General features: G+C 48.9%; 4 protein-coding genes across 4 annotated transcripts; 1 reads left to right on the top strand and 3 right to left on the bottom strand.

Moving 5' to 3' along the window:
- Positions 1–6,338: 6,338 nt before the first annotated feature.
- EI90DRAFT_3293965 (uncharacterized protein) lies at positions 6,339–8,572 on the bottom strand (the record flags this gene model as incomplete). The annotated part of the gene is made up of 8 exons (XM_039067408.1): positions 8,473–8,572; positions 8,262–8,395; positions 7,722–8,032; positions 7,605–7,659; positions 6,951–7,152; positions 6,778–6,895; positions 6,649–6,735; positions 6,339–6,611 (listed from the first exon to the last, which is right to left on the bottom strand). The coding sequence occupies exons 1-8, from the start codon at positions 8,562–8,564 to the stop codon at positions 6,339–6,341; spliced, it is 1,272 nt and encodes a 423-aa protein (XP_038908815.1). The 5' UTR covers positions 8,565–8,572.
- Positions 8,573–12,226: 3,654 nt separating this feature from the next.
- On the bottom strand, positions 12,227–12,812 carry EI90DRAFT_3159187 (uncharacterized protein; the record flags this gene model as incomplete). The annotated part of the gene is made up of 4 exons (XM_039066225.1): positions 12,227–12,358; positions 12,414–12,525; positions 12,590–12,629; positions 12,721–12,812. Coding segments are annotated over 3 exons (213 nt in total), but the record flags the coding sequence as incomplete, so codon positions are not given.
- A 765-nt stretch (positions 12,813–13,577) lies between these two features.
- On the top strand, positions 13,578–14,178 carry EI90DRAFT_3088405 (uncharacterized protein). The gene has a single exon (XM_039062274.1). The coding sequence runs from the start codon at positions 13,743–13,745 to the stop codon at positions 13,965–13,967; it is 225 nt and encodes a 74-aa protein (XP_038908813.1). The 5' UTR covers positions 13,578–13,742; the 3' UTR covers positions 13,968–14,178.
- A 1,017-nt stretch (positions 14,179–15,195) lies between these two features.
- Positions 15,196–16,448, bottom strand: EI90DRAFT_3159186 (uncharacterized protein; the record flags this gene model as incomplete). The annotated part of the gene is made up of 3 exons (XM_039066224.1): positions 16,115–16,448; positions 15,743–16,056; positions 15,196–15,678 (listed from the first exon to the last, which is right to left on the bottom strand). The coding sequence occupies exons 1-3, from the start codon at positions 16,287–16,289 to the stop codon at positions 15,196–15,198; spliced, it is 972 nt and encodes a 323-aa protein (XP_038908812.1). The 5' UTR covers positions 16,290–16,448.
- Between the last annotated feature and the right edge of the window lie 153 nt (positions 16,449–16,601).

Genomic DNA, 16,601 nt, shown 5'->3' with positions numbered 1-16,601 from the left:
CATGGATGCTATCGTAGTCCTGCTCTGGACTTTGATCGGGTATGGGTTCGGATTGGTCAAGGGCAGCCTAAGGGGATGGGCGGTGTTTACGAGCATAGTCGGAGGTGGCAGATAGTCACCCTGCTTCCATCCCGTCCTCCATCCTTCAACGAGGCATACTCCCGAGTTGTGGTCGAAGTTACCAGTGACCCCAACCAGGCGGACTGTGTACGGTTCTAGGGTCACATCCTCCGTGATTTTTAGTCGACCTGTACCCGAGACGTTTACTCGTTTAGGTTCTCGAGAATGAGAAGGACCGGCTATAACTGGATAGGTGGGCGCATGATGGATCTGGCTCTTGAGGGGAACCTGGTGGTCTGAGTCTGCCACTTGCCAGAATTCTCGTTCAGGTGGATGCATGGTATGCAGCTGGAACGCTGTCTGCACGTCTTCGGCTATCAACAGAGGGATGGTCATCCCTTTGAGTACGTAAGCTTCCACACCCCACAACAGGACGTGACCTCATTGTGAGGGCAGGTATAAGTCAATCGTCGTGTAACCTTGGCATTTAGCCTTCCCTGTTAGCTGAACCAAATTCAATTTCAATCCTTGCTTAATGCAGGTGCCTTCTCCTTTAATTCGGTCATACAGGTCAGTCGATATTAGCGTGCAGGCTGCCCCAGAGTCGGCCAACGCTTCTATCTCGATCCTGTCTATTGCATTGATACGACAACGGACTCGACAAGCGTCAGATCCTAAGGACTGCTGACCTGGGGGTTGCTCGAATATCTTACCGGCTTCATATATCTCACCCGGGACCAGGGCGGCCCCAATGAGTCTCTCATCAGGCAGGATCTCCTTCCACGTACAGGCCGCAATGTAAGAAAAGGAAGAATCTTCGGCATTATCTATGTCAGGTATGTCCGACGATTCGGAATCGGACAGGGTACAAAACTCTGTGTAGGCCACTGCGAATTCTGCTTCCTGACCTTCCACTAAGGCAGCATAAGCCCGTCGGTAGGTGCTTTCCAACTTGGACGAGTTGTCACGTTCCTTACGGTCGTTCCTGGCTCGATCAGCCTTCCTAGGGGGACAGTCGTTGTCCCAATGGTTCGCACTTCCACAGTGCCGACACGGTCTGGGCGGTTTCTTCTGCGACTTGAAGTCGCTCGTAGGGTAGGTCTGGCTTCCGGATGCAACGGCGACACTTCTGGTCTCGACACGGTCTCCTCCGCGTTTATTCCTCTCCAAATTAATGCGGGCAACTCGGTTTGCTAAAGCGTCGATGCTGAATTCGTCGCTAGCTACTAATTCGTCATGCTTAAGTTTAGTCAGCTGTAAGAGTTCTTCGGCTGTGTCGACCTGATCGATGTTGAGATGGGCCCACCATCCTTTTGGGATGTCTTCTAGAAGTCTTTGGGCCTCGCCCCTCAAGACCTCTGGTCCGGGAACATTGGCGAGTGGATATAGGATGCGCAAGAGTCGTAGTTTGCGTGTCACGAAGTCGTGTGGGGACTCCTTAGAGTACCTTTCACCCCTACGGTACCTACAAGCGTGGAATCGATCTCGAATCTTGTCGAGGAAGGCGGGTGTTAAGAAGAAATGTAGCACATATCCGTGTAGATCTTCCCAATTGGTGGTAAAATACAACTTGTCGGCGACCGGTACAGTTGACCACCAGTCTGCCAGAGCACCCTTGAAACGATCAGGGAGTACGTGGGTCATTTGTTGGGCGAAAGCAGGTGAGTGCCTGGCCAGGTTCCGACATATGCTGCACCACGTTATATAGCTGTCAATCGAACCATCGAACTCTGGGAAGTCTGACACAGTATATTTGCGATCCACATAAGGTTGCGTGCGGTCGAGAGGAGGAGGTCTGTATCCAGGATTCTGCTGAGGCGCTGCCAACGCTCCAGGTCCGGGAGGCGGAGGAGGGGGCGGTGCCCCAGCATATCTGACGGGTAGAATGTGCCCCGGGTATGGAGCCCCACCGGGCAGAGGAGGTGGTCCAGGTGGAGGTGGTGGTCCTGATGGGGGTGGTGGACCCGCACCTCGTGGTGGCGGCTGCCAGGGGTCGAGAGGCGGTTGTCTCGGATCATGACCTGGATCTCTGGATCCAATGGGTCCTTCATTCGCTGGATGGTGAGGGACATGAGGGGGTTCGGGTCCACGGTTGTCGGGATCAAGTCTCTCCTCGACAGGTTCCAGCTCTGTTTTCCTTCCGACCTTCAGACCTTTCACAAATTCCGTGTAACCCACATTCTCCTTGGGGTTCTCAAAAGCGTTGGTCTCTCGACGAACTGTGACGAATGGCATTGAGGGTTCGTCTCTGGGTAGCATCCCTGCAGCGACGTTAATGCTTGGTCTAGGCACCGGGAAGGCCCTGGACGGGAGGGTGCGTTTACGAACGAAAGTGGTCTCTTCCGCAGGAGATATGAGATCCTCAAATGTAGTCCATCCCGACGGGAGGGCTTCAGGTTGATGAGTGGGTCGCATTTCGGTCGACCATGCCTCCTCGACTTGCCCAGGATCCGTAAACCTGGCGGGCGAGACATTCGCCAACCTGAGTCCACTCATGCGCAACTCGTCAAATTCCTGTGAAGGACGAGCAGCTTTCTTGATGGCATCGAAATGCTTTTCGAAGGAATTGAAATGCTGGTCTAGGAAGTTCCATGCAATGCTGAACTCCTTAGGCGACGACCATCCCCTTATGGTGAATATCAGGGCGAGGTTGCCTTGGGGATCCACTACGAAATCACCCGCAGCTAAGTTGGCCTTGGTGGCTAGCTGGGTGAACTCGGTAATTTTCATGAGCAGGTCGGTTAGCTCGACCCGCCAGACGGTCCCTAGTCGATATCTCAAAGGCTCTCCTTCGAGACCGGCTCCAACAGACTCTTCCTCGAGATCAGCGGGAGCGAGACGACGCCAATTTCGTATACGCTTCATGTAGTTATTCGAATCCTCGAAAATTCCACCTTCAAACTCTCCAAGAGCTTCGATGACTTGCCTGAGAGCTTGTTGTCTTAGGAATGCGCTGGGCGAGGAATGCACGTCTTCGCCTACTGGCGAGGTATCTCTTGAATTGGATCTACGATCCGACTGACTGATCCTCGTGGGACGGGAAGGAGGATACAATTCGTGTGTCACTTGGACCGGGGTGACTGGTTCGTCTCCCAACAGGGACACCGTCTTTGGTGGCATGGTGCAAATTTCTCGCACCAGGGTTGGGGCACCAATGTTATGGGGATGGGGGAAATTCCCCATTCCTCGATCCGTTCTTATAGTGGGATGACAAGGGTCATGTCTAGTCTGTACCATAACTGGATATGTAATCGATGAGTGATCCCAGTCTTGCCTGGGAGCGGACGATCGAATTCCCATCGATCGCGATTGGTGATGTAGTGAGCTATTAAGGGATTGATGATAGGTAGTCGGAGATACCAGGACAGATGGGTCAGCCACGGGTACTTGGCGCTCCTCAATGGAGCGTACCGTGTGCGAGGTCGCGACTTGTGAGATGGGTGAGAACTTCGTATAGTTGCCATCGGGTACTTGGCATTCGCAGTGCGAACGTACCGGTAGCGGGTTGATATCATAGGCGTGCAATGAGGACTGACTATTAGGGCCTTCGGTGACTTGGCGTTCCCAAAGGGAACATACCGCTGGCAGGGAAACATGATGACTGGCAAAGGAAGAAACAGACGGTGGATGGGCGGCTACTTGGCATTCGTGTAGCGAACGTGCCGGCATCACGGGTAAGTGGGCCTCAGAGTGTTCACAATCTCCATGATCATGATGGGACGTCGTGTGTCGAGTACTGGGGGGAGAGCGTAGTGATGAGGACCCATAGGGTACAGATTCCAAAGGACGAAATTCATGTTGAGAGTCTTCGACTCGCGACCTCGAGTTCTCATGGCGAGGGCCGTTAGAGGACTCGATATAACCAGACATATAAGACATATTGAGAGTTGTACAATCACACGGGTTCAGTTGAGTCACAGGGAGGGTTGTTACAGAAGACGGTACACGAGACAGTTGTAGAGCAGTTGTTAGTTCGCCGGAACCGCCTTTGGCGGTTTCTGTACAAGACACGTGACTATCTACAAATGGTAAGGTTGCGGGAAATCCCGCGAAACACAAACAACCTCGGCCAGCACCAAAACCCCAATTGGGGAAAGCTTTGCACAAGGGGGGGGATAACGGAATAACCGCTTGCTCTAATGCTAAAGCTCAGTCTCAAGCTAATGCACGAGAACAGAGGGAAAAAGGAAACTAATCCAAATGAATGAATATAGTTTGTGGACTTCGCGGATAAGTCCGAAGTGACCAAAATAAGTAAGAAGAAAAAAGGTGTTGTGACCAAGTAGTCACGCTACCACGGGAATGTGGCTGTCCGGGCGAGTTCCTCGCTCGGGTGTGGGAATGTGGCTGTACGAAAACTCGTCCGGCCTCCCATAGCACACGGTTCCTCCAACAGGGGAAAGGGGTAGAATGGGTAAGGAGGATAGGGTATCGGGATAGAGGACAGAAGGGAGAAAGAGGGGAGGAACGATAGAGAGGAGAAGTCTTTGACCATGCGACGGATATGGTCGTTGGAGACTCCGTATCCGTAACAAAGCCCAACCAAAAACACTCCATATCTTCGCAACCGGATGGGTTGAATGGTTGCGGTTTTTTGGGAAAGGTTCGTACTTTAACCCTTCAGACATCTCTCTAACTGATAACCATGGCTCTCATTTTTTATAAATATAGGTTTGACATGTCCCCCTAGGCAGGTTACCAGCCTCCATTAGTTTGTCCAACGACGGGGTGGAATGGGTTCTCACATATATCGAAAACCCTTTTTTGGTTATCTAATTAGGTGTGTGTTCATCATGGTGCTCAGCGCCGTCCCCCCACTTTTCTCAACACAACTGAGTGAAATGGGATGGAATTCGGCAGTAAGTAAGCTATCGTGCCTATCTCAGGCCTTTTTAAATCGGGTCGTGTGCTCATCACAGTGCCCAATGTAGGTTTGACACTGTCCCCCCATGGGAAGAAATGAGTAAAATTAGCCATCACATGTGTCTCAAACCCCCCCCCCCCCCCCTTTTTTTTTAGTTAGGTTGCATTTGTCACGATGTTCAATGTAGGATTAGCACTGTCCCCCGACTTTTAATGGCTGGGTGGAACAGGATGAAATTTGGGTGGTGAGTAGTTATCATGTTTATCTCGAACCCATTTTTTTAATCGATAGGATTCTTTTTGCTCTCTAATTTAGGGGAAATCGCTTGCTGAGCGTGTATGTTTTGGGTGTTCTACAAACACAACAGTATTCGTCACAAATTGCACTTTTCAGCCATGCCAACCTCCGACGCATTCGAACCAACCTGCGAGTACATGCCAAATATAAAGGCTTGTTTGGATTCCGGGGAAGCATCGTCGTCGTCAAGGAGCCCTTACTGCGAAAGGCCAGCCTACAATGGCTATGGATCGCGTCACAAACACCTTAATTTTGTTGGCAAAAGGTTCACTTTAAACACCTTATTCGTCCCTCGCTGGGTCACTGTTCATATTTGAATACTTGTTACTCGGAACTGTCGCCTTCAATTCACATGCTTCCTGCCATCGCCCGAACATCGAACGCGGCTTTGCCATCAGGTCTTGGTGCAGGCGGAAAAGGGCTCCATGTCGTTGCCTTCACTTGGAAGTCGACTATGACGAAGCAGCAGACGCCAAGGCCCAAGCTCAAGTCGTCAAGCCACCCAGAAAAAGGATGTTGGACATTGGGAACGACTATCTCAGTCTTCAGTGAGCGAATGGGCCTTCCTTACACTCGCTAAGTCCCTCAAAGCTTCCTCCCCAGTGGATTAACTGTGATTTGCGGAAATTCGATGCATCCGTCCTCGGAAGTTTTCATGCCATCATGGCGGACCCTCCTTGGGATATTCACATGAGTGTATATAACGTAGATTTTTGGGGAGGTATTTCAAATCATCCTGTCCGGCAGCTGCCATACTGTACAATGCATGATATTAACCTGTTAGCATAGGCCCAAGGCCGAGGAAACTCACACGGCAAATGTCGTTCCATTTGGCGACTAGCTGTTGCTTCAGGGAACGCTGACAGGTCTCCATCACGTCCTTCACAACAGCACGCTCTGCTTCGCTTTTGTACAAATGGACATCAGTCACTGGAACCAAAGTGTCAACGAAACATCAACCAATTCCTTTCCAGCCCGATATTGGGACGCAAATGTGTCGAGTTGGTGCTGAGAATCTAATATGCATCTCTGAAGATCTGGAATCAAATGCGCCGTCGCTCAGTATTCTTCCATATTACTGTGTGACTCTTCTAGCTGACTTGTCAATCGAGCGATATCAGTGCGCTGAGTTGCGTTCCACCAGCTTCTCTTTAATCTCATCTTTTGCAACGGCTATTGAGCGAAGAGCCGAGTTTGTTTCGGACGTCAGTTCTGATGCCAGTGAAGCATTCTGAGCCTTGAGACCAGTATGTTGCTCTCGTAGATCGCTGATCGTCAAATCAGCGGAATCCAACTTTGCAGCAGTGACAGCCGACAATTTCTCAGCATCAGCTGGTTTGGATTGGACAGAGGCCAGTTCGCTTTCGACCTTTAACACTGCTTTGGCCGCCTACAATGAGAAAGGATAGACGAGAGGCAAGCCTCACTTTGTCAATCTCATGACTGAAACTTGCTATGATCTCTTCTTTGCGGTCGACTTCCATCTTCGACTGCGAGATGGTGTTTTGGTACACCTGTTTAGTTGAACGATATCGGAGACAAATCAAGTTACGAACAACATACTCTTTTTCTTTGCGTGCCAGTTCAGCCGCTTGCTGCTGGATCTCTTGTTCCAATAACTGCAATGCTCCATTGAGTATCACCCTCAGGATCGATGCGAATTTTGACAGGAACCTGAATTCTTGTCATATGGTAGAGGGATGCAAGATTGTACAAAAAGATCGCGGACCTCTCCTGATTTGCAATGGTGGTGCTCTCAACCTGAGCCACTAACTTTTCGGCTTCACTTTCCTTCAACGTAGTGCACTGTTTCGCCTTCTCCTGTTCCAATAATAAACTAGTCTGGAGCGCCTTCACCAGGTCATCGAGGTTGGCTATCTGTCCATTTGCTGGAGCAAATTGCAGTTCGACTCCCCGAAGACGACCAAGATCTGTGTAAATAGCTCTAATTCAGTCTTGAACAATGTCTTGGAACCAAGAAGCTCTTCGATTCGAACTCAAAGAGAAGGAATGCAAGCATTTTCAGCCTTGGTGATTCGAAGCTGCATGACCTCGGCCTCATATTCAGTTAACAACTGAATTTTGTGCTTCAGACTTGACTCGGATTCGTGCGAGGCATCGAGTTGGACGCTGACTTTGTCGTATGATTGCGAGCGGCTTTGAAGTTGGGTCTTCGTCGCAGTCAAACTGAAAGGGTGAAGGACAAAACAGGAACTCGGGAGACTCAAGCATACTGCTGCTGGAGTTCTGATGCCCAAGCGAGCACCTTTTCCAATTCTTATTTCTCTTTATTTTCGAGCCTGATCTTCAAGTCGTCTGCCCTAACAGAGAGCTAGCTTAGCATAGTACCATGACATGCTCATCATTGCACAGCAGCACTCACATGCCCTCAGTACCGCCCAGTTGGTGCTCCAGAGTACCAACCCGCATCCGCAAGGCTACTAGGTCATCATTGGCTGATTTGGCCAGGGAAAAGTCTGTGCCTGGGATAGCAGAGCACGAATTGGGATTTCAGTTCCAGAGATTCAATGGCCAACTCCAGTAGAATCTCGAGCTGATTGGTGCATTCCTTCTGCTCCACGAGCCCCCTAGTTGCAGTTTTCAACCTATCTCGAACCATCTTCAACACCTCAGTTTCTTTGAGGAAGTTATCGATGCAGGTTATTAATGTGTAACATTTTCGTTTTGATGTGCTATTATTATTATCTCGGCCCAGGACTTCAATCTCATCCTGCGCTTCTTTCAAGAGTTGTTGAACGTCACGCAATTTGAAGTGGCAGTTTCCATCAGTGTCGAAAAGAGATTTGACGACTTTGAGGTGTCCAGTAATGTAAGCGAAGCACTGTAACAATAATCACGACTCTGAACATCCGCTGACTGTCTTCGAAGTTGAGCGATATCGTCCAGCATTGTTTTTTGCACTTCAGATGAAGCCTAAATGGCCTATTTCACTGTGGATATCCCCGCTTTGGCTGCCAAAACTCTATGCCTGCCTTTCCTTATTATTTTTCGATACTATTTTTTGGGCGCAGCCACACACTAGTGGGATAGTCCTTGGGCAAGTGCTCGTGATCACCACAAAGTTGGGATTTAGTCCCTCTCCCCCTCGCGTCCGCTGCACGCTTCAGGAAATCTGTACATATATCCTCTTGTACGCCATACCGGCCGAAGGCTCTTCACATACTGATCATCTGTGTATGGTCAGTTTTGCAGGTCTAATAGTCTTTCAATTCCTAGGCCATATTCAGTACATTGACTTGCAGTATTCCTTTTTTCTTGCGTCCGCTGTACGCTTCGGCCTCTTGCCACCTTCTCTCCTCTCTCTTGCATCTGCTGCACGCATTGGGTCCCTGTGCCTTTCCTTTCCACTACTTTAGCATCCGCTGTACGCCTTGGCAATGTCACATACGCATTTAAATGTGCCTCTCAACGGAGTTCCAATGTCTGCTCACAAAAACTTAAGAAAAAACTCCATATTCGATAGATTGTGGTGGGTGCGATAGGTGTGAGCTGCATCCATCTTCTATGGAATAATTTTCTTGACTCCATGAATACCTCGAATGTTTGTTGAATCGGAGAGGTTGTTCACCCAGTCCTTCTATTTGATGTCAACCAAAACTTTCTAACTTGATCGAAACGCAAAGTTGGTGGGGGTGTTCCAATGTCTTGCACGCTTGTTGCGCCCCCTAAATCTTCTCTAAGCTCCTCCCAACTCTATTCGCAATTGTCCACAGCATTGGACTGTTCCTTTGACTGAATCATATGGATGGACTTTTGAAGGAATCAAGGACTCCTCTACTACCAGCCTGATTCCCTTCACAGGATACTTTTGCCATGAACATATTCGAGCCAAAGAATATTTGGGATCTCGCCCACTTACTTCCAACACGACAAAACCATTGTGTACCCACTCGATCTCAAACCCAGCAACACGAGCACAACCAAAAAAAACCATCAACAAGAGCCGCTTTCAAGCTAATTGTGTTGCCGGATTTTATGCAAACAGACCCTTTCAAATTAACGCGTTCTGCGATTTACTTGCTGTATAAGACTGCTGCCCCCCACCCAAACTTCCTGTAACATGGCTCCGCACGACTATTCTTGTACCATAGCTTCGAGAATGTAGAGTGAAATAAAGAATGGAATCACATGGCTGTTCCGAAACTCATTATACAGGGTGATTCATCGAATTCGTATATCGTCTCGAATGATTTTTTTTCTTTTTTCTTTCGGACAGAGGGCAAATTGACTTTCACCAATAGATGCACACACACACACATGTATATATAATGATGGTTGTGTTGGAGGAACCGTGTGCTATGACGAGTTTTTCGTACAGCCACATTCCCACATCCGAGCGAGGAACTCACCCGGACAGCCACATTCCCGCGGTAGCGTGACTATTTGGTCACAACACCTTTTGCTTCTTACTTATTTTGGTCACTTCGGACTTATCCGCAAAGACCACAAACTATATTCAATCTTTTGAATTAGTTTCCTTTTCCCTCAGTTCTCGCGCATATTGCTTGAGACTGAGGTTAGTTACTCTCTTTCATTTCTTATATCTTGTAACTTATTGTATATTACCTTACAGCTATCTACTAGGTAATATAATAGTTCTCGCGCATATTGCTTGAGACTGAGCTATCTACTAGAGCAAGCGGTTAATCCGTTAGGTTGAAAGACAATCAGCAGAAGACAAATTGTGGCGGGCAGCAGCATGGGGGTGGGGGCGGGTTTATCGGAACCCGTTTGCGTTGACATTGCTGTTGATGTTTTTCAGTTTTTCAGTTGGGACAAGGGAATTGTTGGCGTGTATGTATGGCGTGCACGTTGAATCGTGGATCGATACCTTTTTTGTTTTCCCCTCAAATTGGGAAAAGGATATGAGAGAGAGGGGGGGGGGGGGCAGCGTTTCGTAGGTTCCATGATGCTCGCACGAGAGAGGAGTTTGGAGCTGCTATCAAAAATGCCTTTGTATTTCTTGAGTTGGTGTTAGGAAAGGGGAAGGGTTGCCTGGCGGATGGAATTAAACAAAAGGATTTTCTTTCTTTCTTTCTTTCTTCCGTGGAGGGGGTGGTGTACCATGCACGTCATGCATGGTGCCCGGTTCAAAGCCCAAATCAAAAGTAACGTGACTCACGAAGATTATTTTTTGCTTCGCTCCAACCCCAAAATCTTGAACGGCCTGATCGATTCAACCAGCAAAGTGAAAGGTCAGACGAGCCATGCACACCGTCAAGTAAGGAGATGAATTTCCCCTCAGCAAATCCAATTTTTGATTCTTGTGCGTGCAAACCGCTCAGCAGGAATGGCCGTAGAAGTCAGCACAGAGTGCAGGGGTACCACCTTGTGAAGGCTTGATTTTTTTTTTCGTCTGGTATGAAAATGCAGTTTTGGTGTGTGTGTGTGTGGGGGGGGCGCTGGGGTCGCGTCGAAAGCAGGGGCAACATACCTGCATTGTTGCTGGTGGGGGGTTGACAGAAAAAAGAACAGCTGACGAAGGAATAGGCCGGGACCGATCAGGAGAAGGTGGAAGAGCCAAGCAAGCGTGAGCGCTCTGAAGAGGCTTCAGAACTTAAAAATTACCATTTCACTGTGTGACTCATTCGTTCTTTTCCGCTCTACCGTTCAAACATCATTTGCTCCTTCTTCCACTGTCTATTATACACTGCCGCCATGCTCTCTGGGTTAGGTCCCATTGCTTCGGATTAGTCGTCTGTGACGCTTCGATGATCTGTAATATGGTGGGATAGTACCAGTCAAAACACAATTGCTCAGACAACCTGTCAGTTGGAGGATAGATTCCTTTATGATTGGGCAATAATCCTTGGAAGGCCACATCTCCCGGAGACTCCGATGGTCCACCCAAGCCCATCGCCAGGAGTTGAGCCGATACGTCATTCATACCTCCCAATATCATTTGAGGGGATGGTATAGCTCCCATCAGCGTCGCGTCAAGGCCCACATTGTTGAATAGTATAGATTGTGGAGCAATTATATGGAGTTCTACATATTTTTTCACTGAAGTGCGGAGTCCGAAACCGGGAATTGCTATCCAAGACAATGGGACAATGGCGACGCTGCCACGCGAGAGTGGATTGACGATACAATTGAGCGAAGATAGTATAGAACCTGAGCTCGGTGGAGGGGATGACGAATTGATGGCCGTCCTGTCATCTGAGGGTTTCCACAACGAGAATATCTTATCATTCGCATCTTCATCGTTGTACTCAAGGCAAACGGAATGCACAGTTGTCGAGGCAATCGCTGCAGGCTGATGATTAGGTGGTTTAGAAACAAGATTGATCGAAGTGGAGAAAGGAGTTGTAGTGGCCTCAGTTGTTTTTGTAGGCTTAGGAGTGCTACGGTGATGAACGGTGGTGGAAGTGATTTCAGACTAGCAATAACAGTGTTGGCGGCTGTCTTGTCGAGTAATTCTCTGTTTAGCGCCGCCTGAGCCTTCGACGAATTTGACTGCTTGGGTTTTGGACGGTATAAATAGTGCCATACTTTTCCATTTCTGGAAGAATCCTCGGACGAGGACAAATGGATCGGGAGTTTGGAGCCTCTTTGATCGAAAGAGCAGTGGTGTGGACTTCGGGCCGGGAGGGACGGGTGCAGCCTCTACATGACATGAGCTTATTAAAAAGAAGCCGGAGAGGATCCGTGGCGGTCTGCGAGACGAGGAAGAGGTATGTTGACATTCGGAGAGAGATCGACTGAAAATGCAAGGAAAATATGAGCAATTCAGGTTGGACCACACGAGCGAATATAAAGATTGAAATCCCAGAGGAACCTTCGGCCTCCCGTTTCCTCTCAATCATCACCCTCTGGCATTGCAGGCATGAGAACCCGATGTTAGCTACGGACTCTTTGTCGTTTTGAATGAGCAGCATGGCATAATTCTGACTTTATATTCTTGACAGCGCTGTGCAGCCGTGATGGTTCGATGCATTTGAGCGGCATGTCAGTGACTGAGCATGCTGTTAGAAACGTCCGCACCTGATGGGGAACTCATCAGGTTTGCTGGGGGCATTCGCTGGAATAGTGCTATCGTGCATTAACGTTGACCATTCAAGTATTAGGAGGGACAACTGCATATGATTCGGGACTCGAGGGAAGGAGTGACAGGCTCTGGGGTGGCAGCATTTGGTGGGGACGGTCATATTCCATTACTGCTGGGACGCACTTAAATGGTTCTGATGGACGTCAGATTGGCGTCAAGCTGCCAAACTCCGGTCTGAAGTCAAAGCCAAGTGAGAGGCCGCTGATGTGAAGCAAGTGGGCAAGATAAAATGGTTCTGAGGCGATGCCACATGAGTGAATGAAGTGGCTAACACAGCATCGTAACTTAGGTTGACATACATGTGCAGAGAGGCAGAATATGGATGAATACACTGAGGAGCTGTCAGAATCATCGTCGAAGTGCGTGGAGTGGCCACCAATGTGAAGTTAGTTACTGCTGTGATCTCCGATCGCGGAGACGACTCCCCTACATTGAACGGTTCAGGAGTGCACAGTGTGCCGTTGCAATCGTCGTCAAAGTCCGCCGAAAACCCAGCGAACGAGGAGCACCGAAATCGGAATGAGTGAGTGAGAAAGGCAAGGGGACCCGTGTGCAGTCAGAATCGTTGTGGCAATGAACGAATCACGAAATGCATGTGTGCATAAGCATGCACAACCCCCACGCAACTTGAGTTGAAAGGGAAGTAGATGGTATGGCAAGACCATGGCAGTTGCAAGAGTCGCTGAGAGGAAAGCAGACACGCTTTGGAATGAACCAGTGATAAAGCCAGGCGTAAAAGCGTGGGAGAAAGCGCGAGAATCTGGGGCGGACCAATGGGATCGCTTCGATCACAACTACTCTGCTCGAGTGAACTCGGTACACCAGCAGCCTCTAAGTTGCTATTTCTAGTTTGCAATCCCAAAGTCCCCACACCCACACTGTCAATGAGTCAGTCCCAGAGATTCCTTCGAGCAAGCAGAGGAGAGGGCGGCTCCTATGCTCCACCGGTCCTCGATCCCCGATAGCAGGTTGAGGCCGCTCATGAGTATCTTTTGGATAAGTCCTTTGTGCATCATACACCGGGGGAACGCAAAGTGGCAGGACAGCTAAAATGGAAATGGGTGTGCAGGGGACAAAACCCAAGGCCAGTGAGGCACATGTCACTCACATCGTCAGTAAGTCACTATCAGAGGACATCGATTGCCAGCCAGAATCGGGAAAGGCAAAGGTCGGTTTTTTCCGTGCCTCATGGTCTCTGTATCTCCTTATGTTTAATTCAGCTCGAGTGGGCAAAGAAGGCAGCGGCATTGATTGAGCGGTTTGGAGGTTTTTCCTCCATCTAGATCATCGTCTGAACAGTCCATTGAATGCGTTCACAGCATCGGATACACCGCACAAGCAGTTCGACAGCCTCGACCTGTGGTTAGTGCCAGCTCTAGTACGTTTCTTTGCCACTTTTTACCCTTATTTCTTGGATTGACTTGTTGTTATCTAGGATGATGAGGACGTAATATGCTAAACGAATTTGGGATTCGACCAATTGCCAATTTCAAAGAGGCTAAGACCGAAGATGGTCAGGTCATCCACCCTCCTGACCCATGTCTTATTGCCCTGCATGCAACCTGTGCATGGGTTCTTCATTCATCTGGTGCCATAGACCATGTGTGGGGGCTTCTCTTTCGAGAACCTGAATTGATTTCGCTCATGACTGAGCCAAATTGCAGTCGAGCTGTCTGAAGCTCTGGAGATGTTGCGGTACATTCGGCACATTCAGCACATTTCCTTGGTGGCCTAATGATTTTCACTTATTTCTCATTCCGCCTAACATTATTCTCTCCCTTTACTTCAATGTTGTGTGTGTTTCCATGTCTCTTACTTCCATGCCAAATAGAAACAAACCAACGGAAGTTGTATCGGCATACCGATGGTGACTTAAGTAATAGCTGTGCCTACTGTTGGAATGAGAAACTTATCCAAAGTTGAAAGGATTGGGAAGGGGAACCTTTTACGTTTTACAGACCAAATGCGAGTCGCTCTCGATTTGCCGAGGTCTATCCGAAACTACTAATCACGGACAGCAAAGTGTAGCGGGAACGGCTGAGGAAGTAGAAATTAAGTATACATTGAGTACATAATGCAGAAGGAGAGTGAGCTGCACGTGTTGCGCCGTAGTGACGATGTTTTTAGCTATACTCGATCTAGGGGGTAGTCATTGGAACCAAAGTACCAACGAAACACCAACCAATTCCTTGCCAGCCCGATATCGGGACGCAAATGTGTCGAGTTGGTACTGAGAATCTGATATGCATCTCTGAAGATCTGGGACCAAACGCACCGTCTCTCGGTATTCTTCCATCTTGCTCTGTGACTCTTCTAGTTGACTTGTCAATCGAGCGATATCGGTGCGGCACTGGCTGATGGTGTTAGAACGTGCGGATTCGGACGACTCCGGAATGGAATCGGAGACTTAGCATGGAAGGACCTTGGCCTCAGCGACTCAGGCGGAGCGCTGTGCCATTGCTGTTTGTCCATTTGGTCCTTAATTTCACAGTAGGTGAGCAGGAAGTCTCTTGGGGGCATTTCAGGTCGATTTCGGACTGAGGTTACAAGTTACTAGGTACATTGTATATAAGGAGGGGTCCGGAATCAAAAGGAACAAGGGTAGGACGAAAGGAGACAAAGGGAGATGGAAAGAGGAACAACACCGAGGGTCAAGTGTTTGACTCAATGGTGTTTCCCAAAGGAGGAATGAAGGGCCAAGGCCCAAGGAGGAAGGAAGGAGGTTGGGAGTGGGGAATGGCTAGCTGACTGAATAGAAAGGAAGCAGCAGCCCAAATAGGAATGAGGGAGAATAGCGGAATTGAAATGGACAATGCAATAGTTGCAAGGTCCGGAGTAAGTCCGGAAAGTCCGAACTCGGAGGTTAAACTCCGGAATATTGGCAAAGGTAATTAAATGGAATGAGCTAACCAATACAATGGGTATAAGCGGAGGTGGGGTCAAAGTCTGAGGTCGGAGCTAAGACCGGAGGTTCCGGAGACAGAGATGCAAACGGGATTCCAGAGCGGAGGTCCGGAGTCGGGAGCATAGGTGTTGCGTACTTGTCTGGAAGGTGTCGAGGTTGGGGTCGGACCCGGAATGTTCCGGAGTCGGACTGAAGGTGGTGTCCGAGCCGGAGGTGGGATAACCTCTTGGGAGTCGGCAAGGAGAAGGTGACGGAAGGGAAGTAGGGCTCCAGAAGTCGGAGTTCGGAGTTCTGGGAGCCCGGAGCGGAGGTCGGGATTGTATGGATATGACAGATGGCTGGGTTGCGTTCCGCTAGCTTCTCTCGAATCTCGTCTTTTGCAACAACTATCGAGCGAATAATCGAGTTTGTTTCGGACTCCCTTGCGTTAAGGAACGTCAGGTCTGATGCTAGGGAAGCATTATGAGCCTTGAGATCAGAATGCTGCACTCGTAGATCGCTGATTGTCAAATCAGCGTAATCCAACTTTGCAGCAGTGAGCCTGCACAAAGTTCTCCGACAGAGCTTGAATATTCTCAGGGTTGCGTGCATTCAGAGCCTCGAGCTGATTGGTGCGTTCCTTCTGTTCCACGAGTTCTCCAGTTGCAGTTTCCAATGTATCTCGAACCACCTTCAACACCTCAGTTTCTTCGAGGAAGTTATCGATGCAGTTTATTAATGTGTAACATTTGGGTTTTGACGTATTATTATTGTTATCTTGGCTCAGGACTTCAATCTCATCCTGCGCTTCTTTCAAGAGTTGTCGAACGTCACGCAATTTGAAGCGGTAATTTCCATCGGTGTCGAAAAGAGATTTGACGACTTTGAGGTGTCCAGTAATTAGGCCTGATCGTAAGAGAAGCACTGTAATAATACTCACAAGTCTGAGCATCAGATGACTGTCTTCGAAGTTGAGCGATATCGTCCAGCATCTGGGGTAGGTCGACACCCCCAGAGCCTGGCACAGCCGTTCTGAGACTGTCCAGTTCTTGACACATTTCCTTTAACGTAAAGGTATTAGATACGGACAGAGTGCATGGCAAGGTAGCGATCATCGGGACTCTAATTCTCGGATGGTGGCAGCCTAAGGGATAGCAAGCAACAGGTCAACCATTCTAGAGCACCGGCTCTCAATGGCATGTACCATTCTCTGGTTCTCAGCCACCCATGACTCAGCAGATCGCAACGCATCAACAGTAAATAGTTCTTTTCTCATACATGCCATCTCTTCGTTCTCTGGCTCGCTCTTCTCTGAAGCTATAAAGTAGAAAGCCGCACCACTTGTTAGTATCTCGTCATTCCTATATTCTGGCCCGTGTATTATGACAAGTTGGATCCCAGCATCTGCAGTCCTATCAGAGGGTTCT

The sequence above is a fragment of the Cantharellus anzutake genome (assembly GCF_015039405.1).
Source record: "Cantharellus anzutake strain C23 chromosome Unknown EI90scaffold_135, whole genome shotgun sequence".
Taxonomy (NCBI): domain Eukaryota; kingdom Fungi; phylum Basidiomycota; class Agaricomycetes; order Cantharellales; family Hydnaceae; genus Cantharellus; species Cantharellus anzutake.
Note: the sequence above shows the minus strand (reverse complement) of the source record. Positions and strands in the feature narration are given on the sequence as shown.

Coding starts and splice junctions, on each gene's coding strand:
- EI90DRAFT_3088405 (XM_039062274.1), top strand. CDS start 13,743: ATGCTAAACGAATTTGGGATTCGACCAATTGCCAATTTCAAAGAGGCT.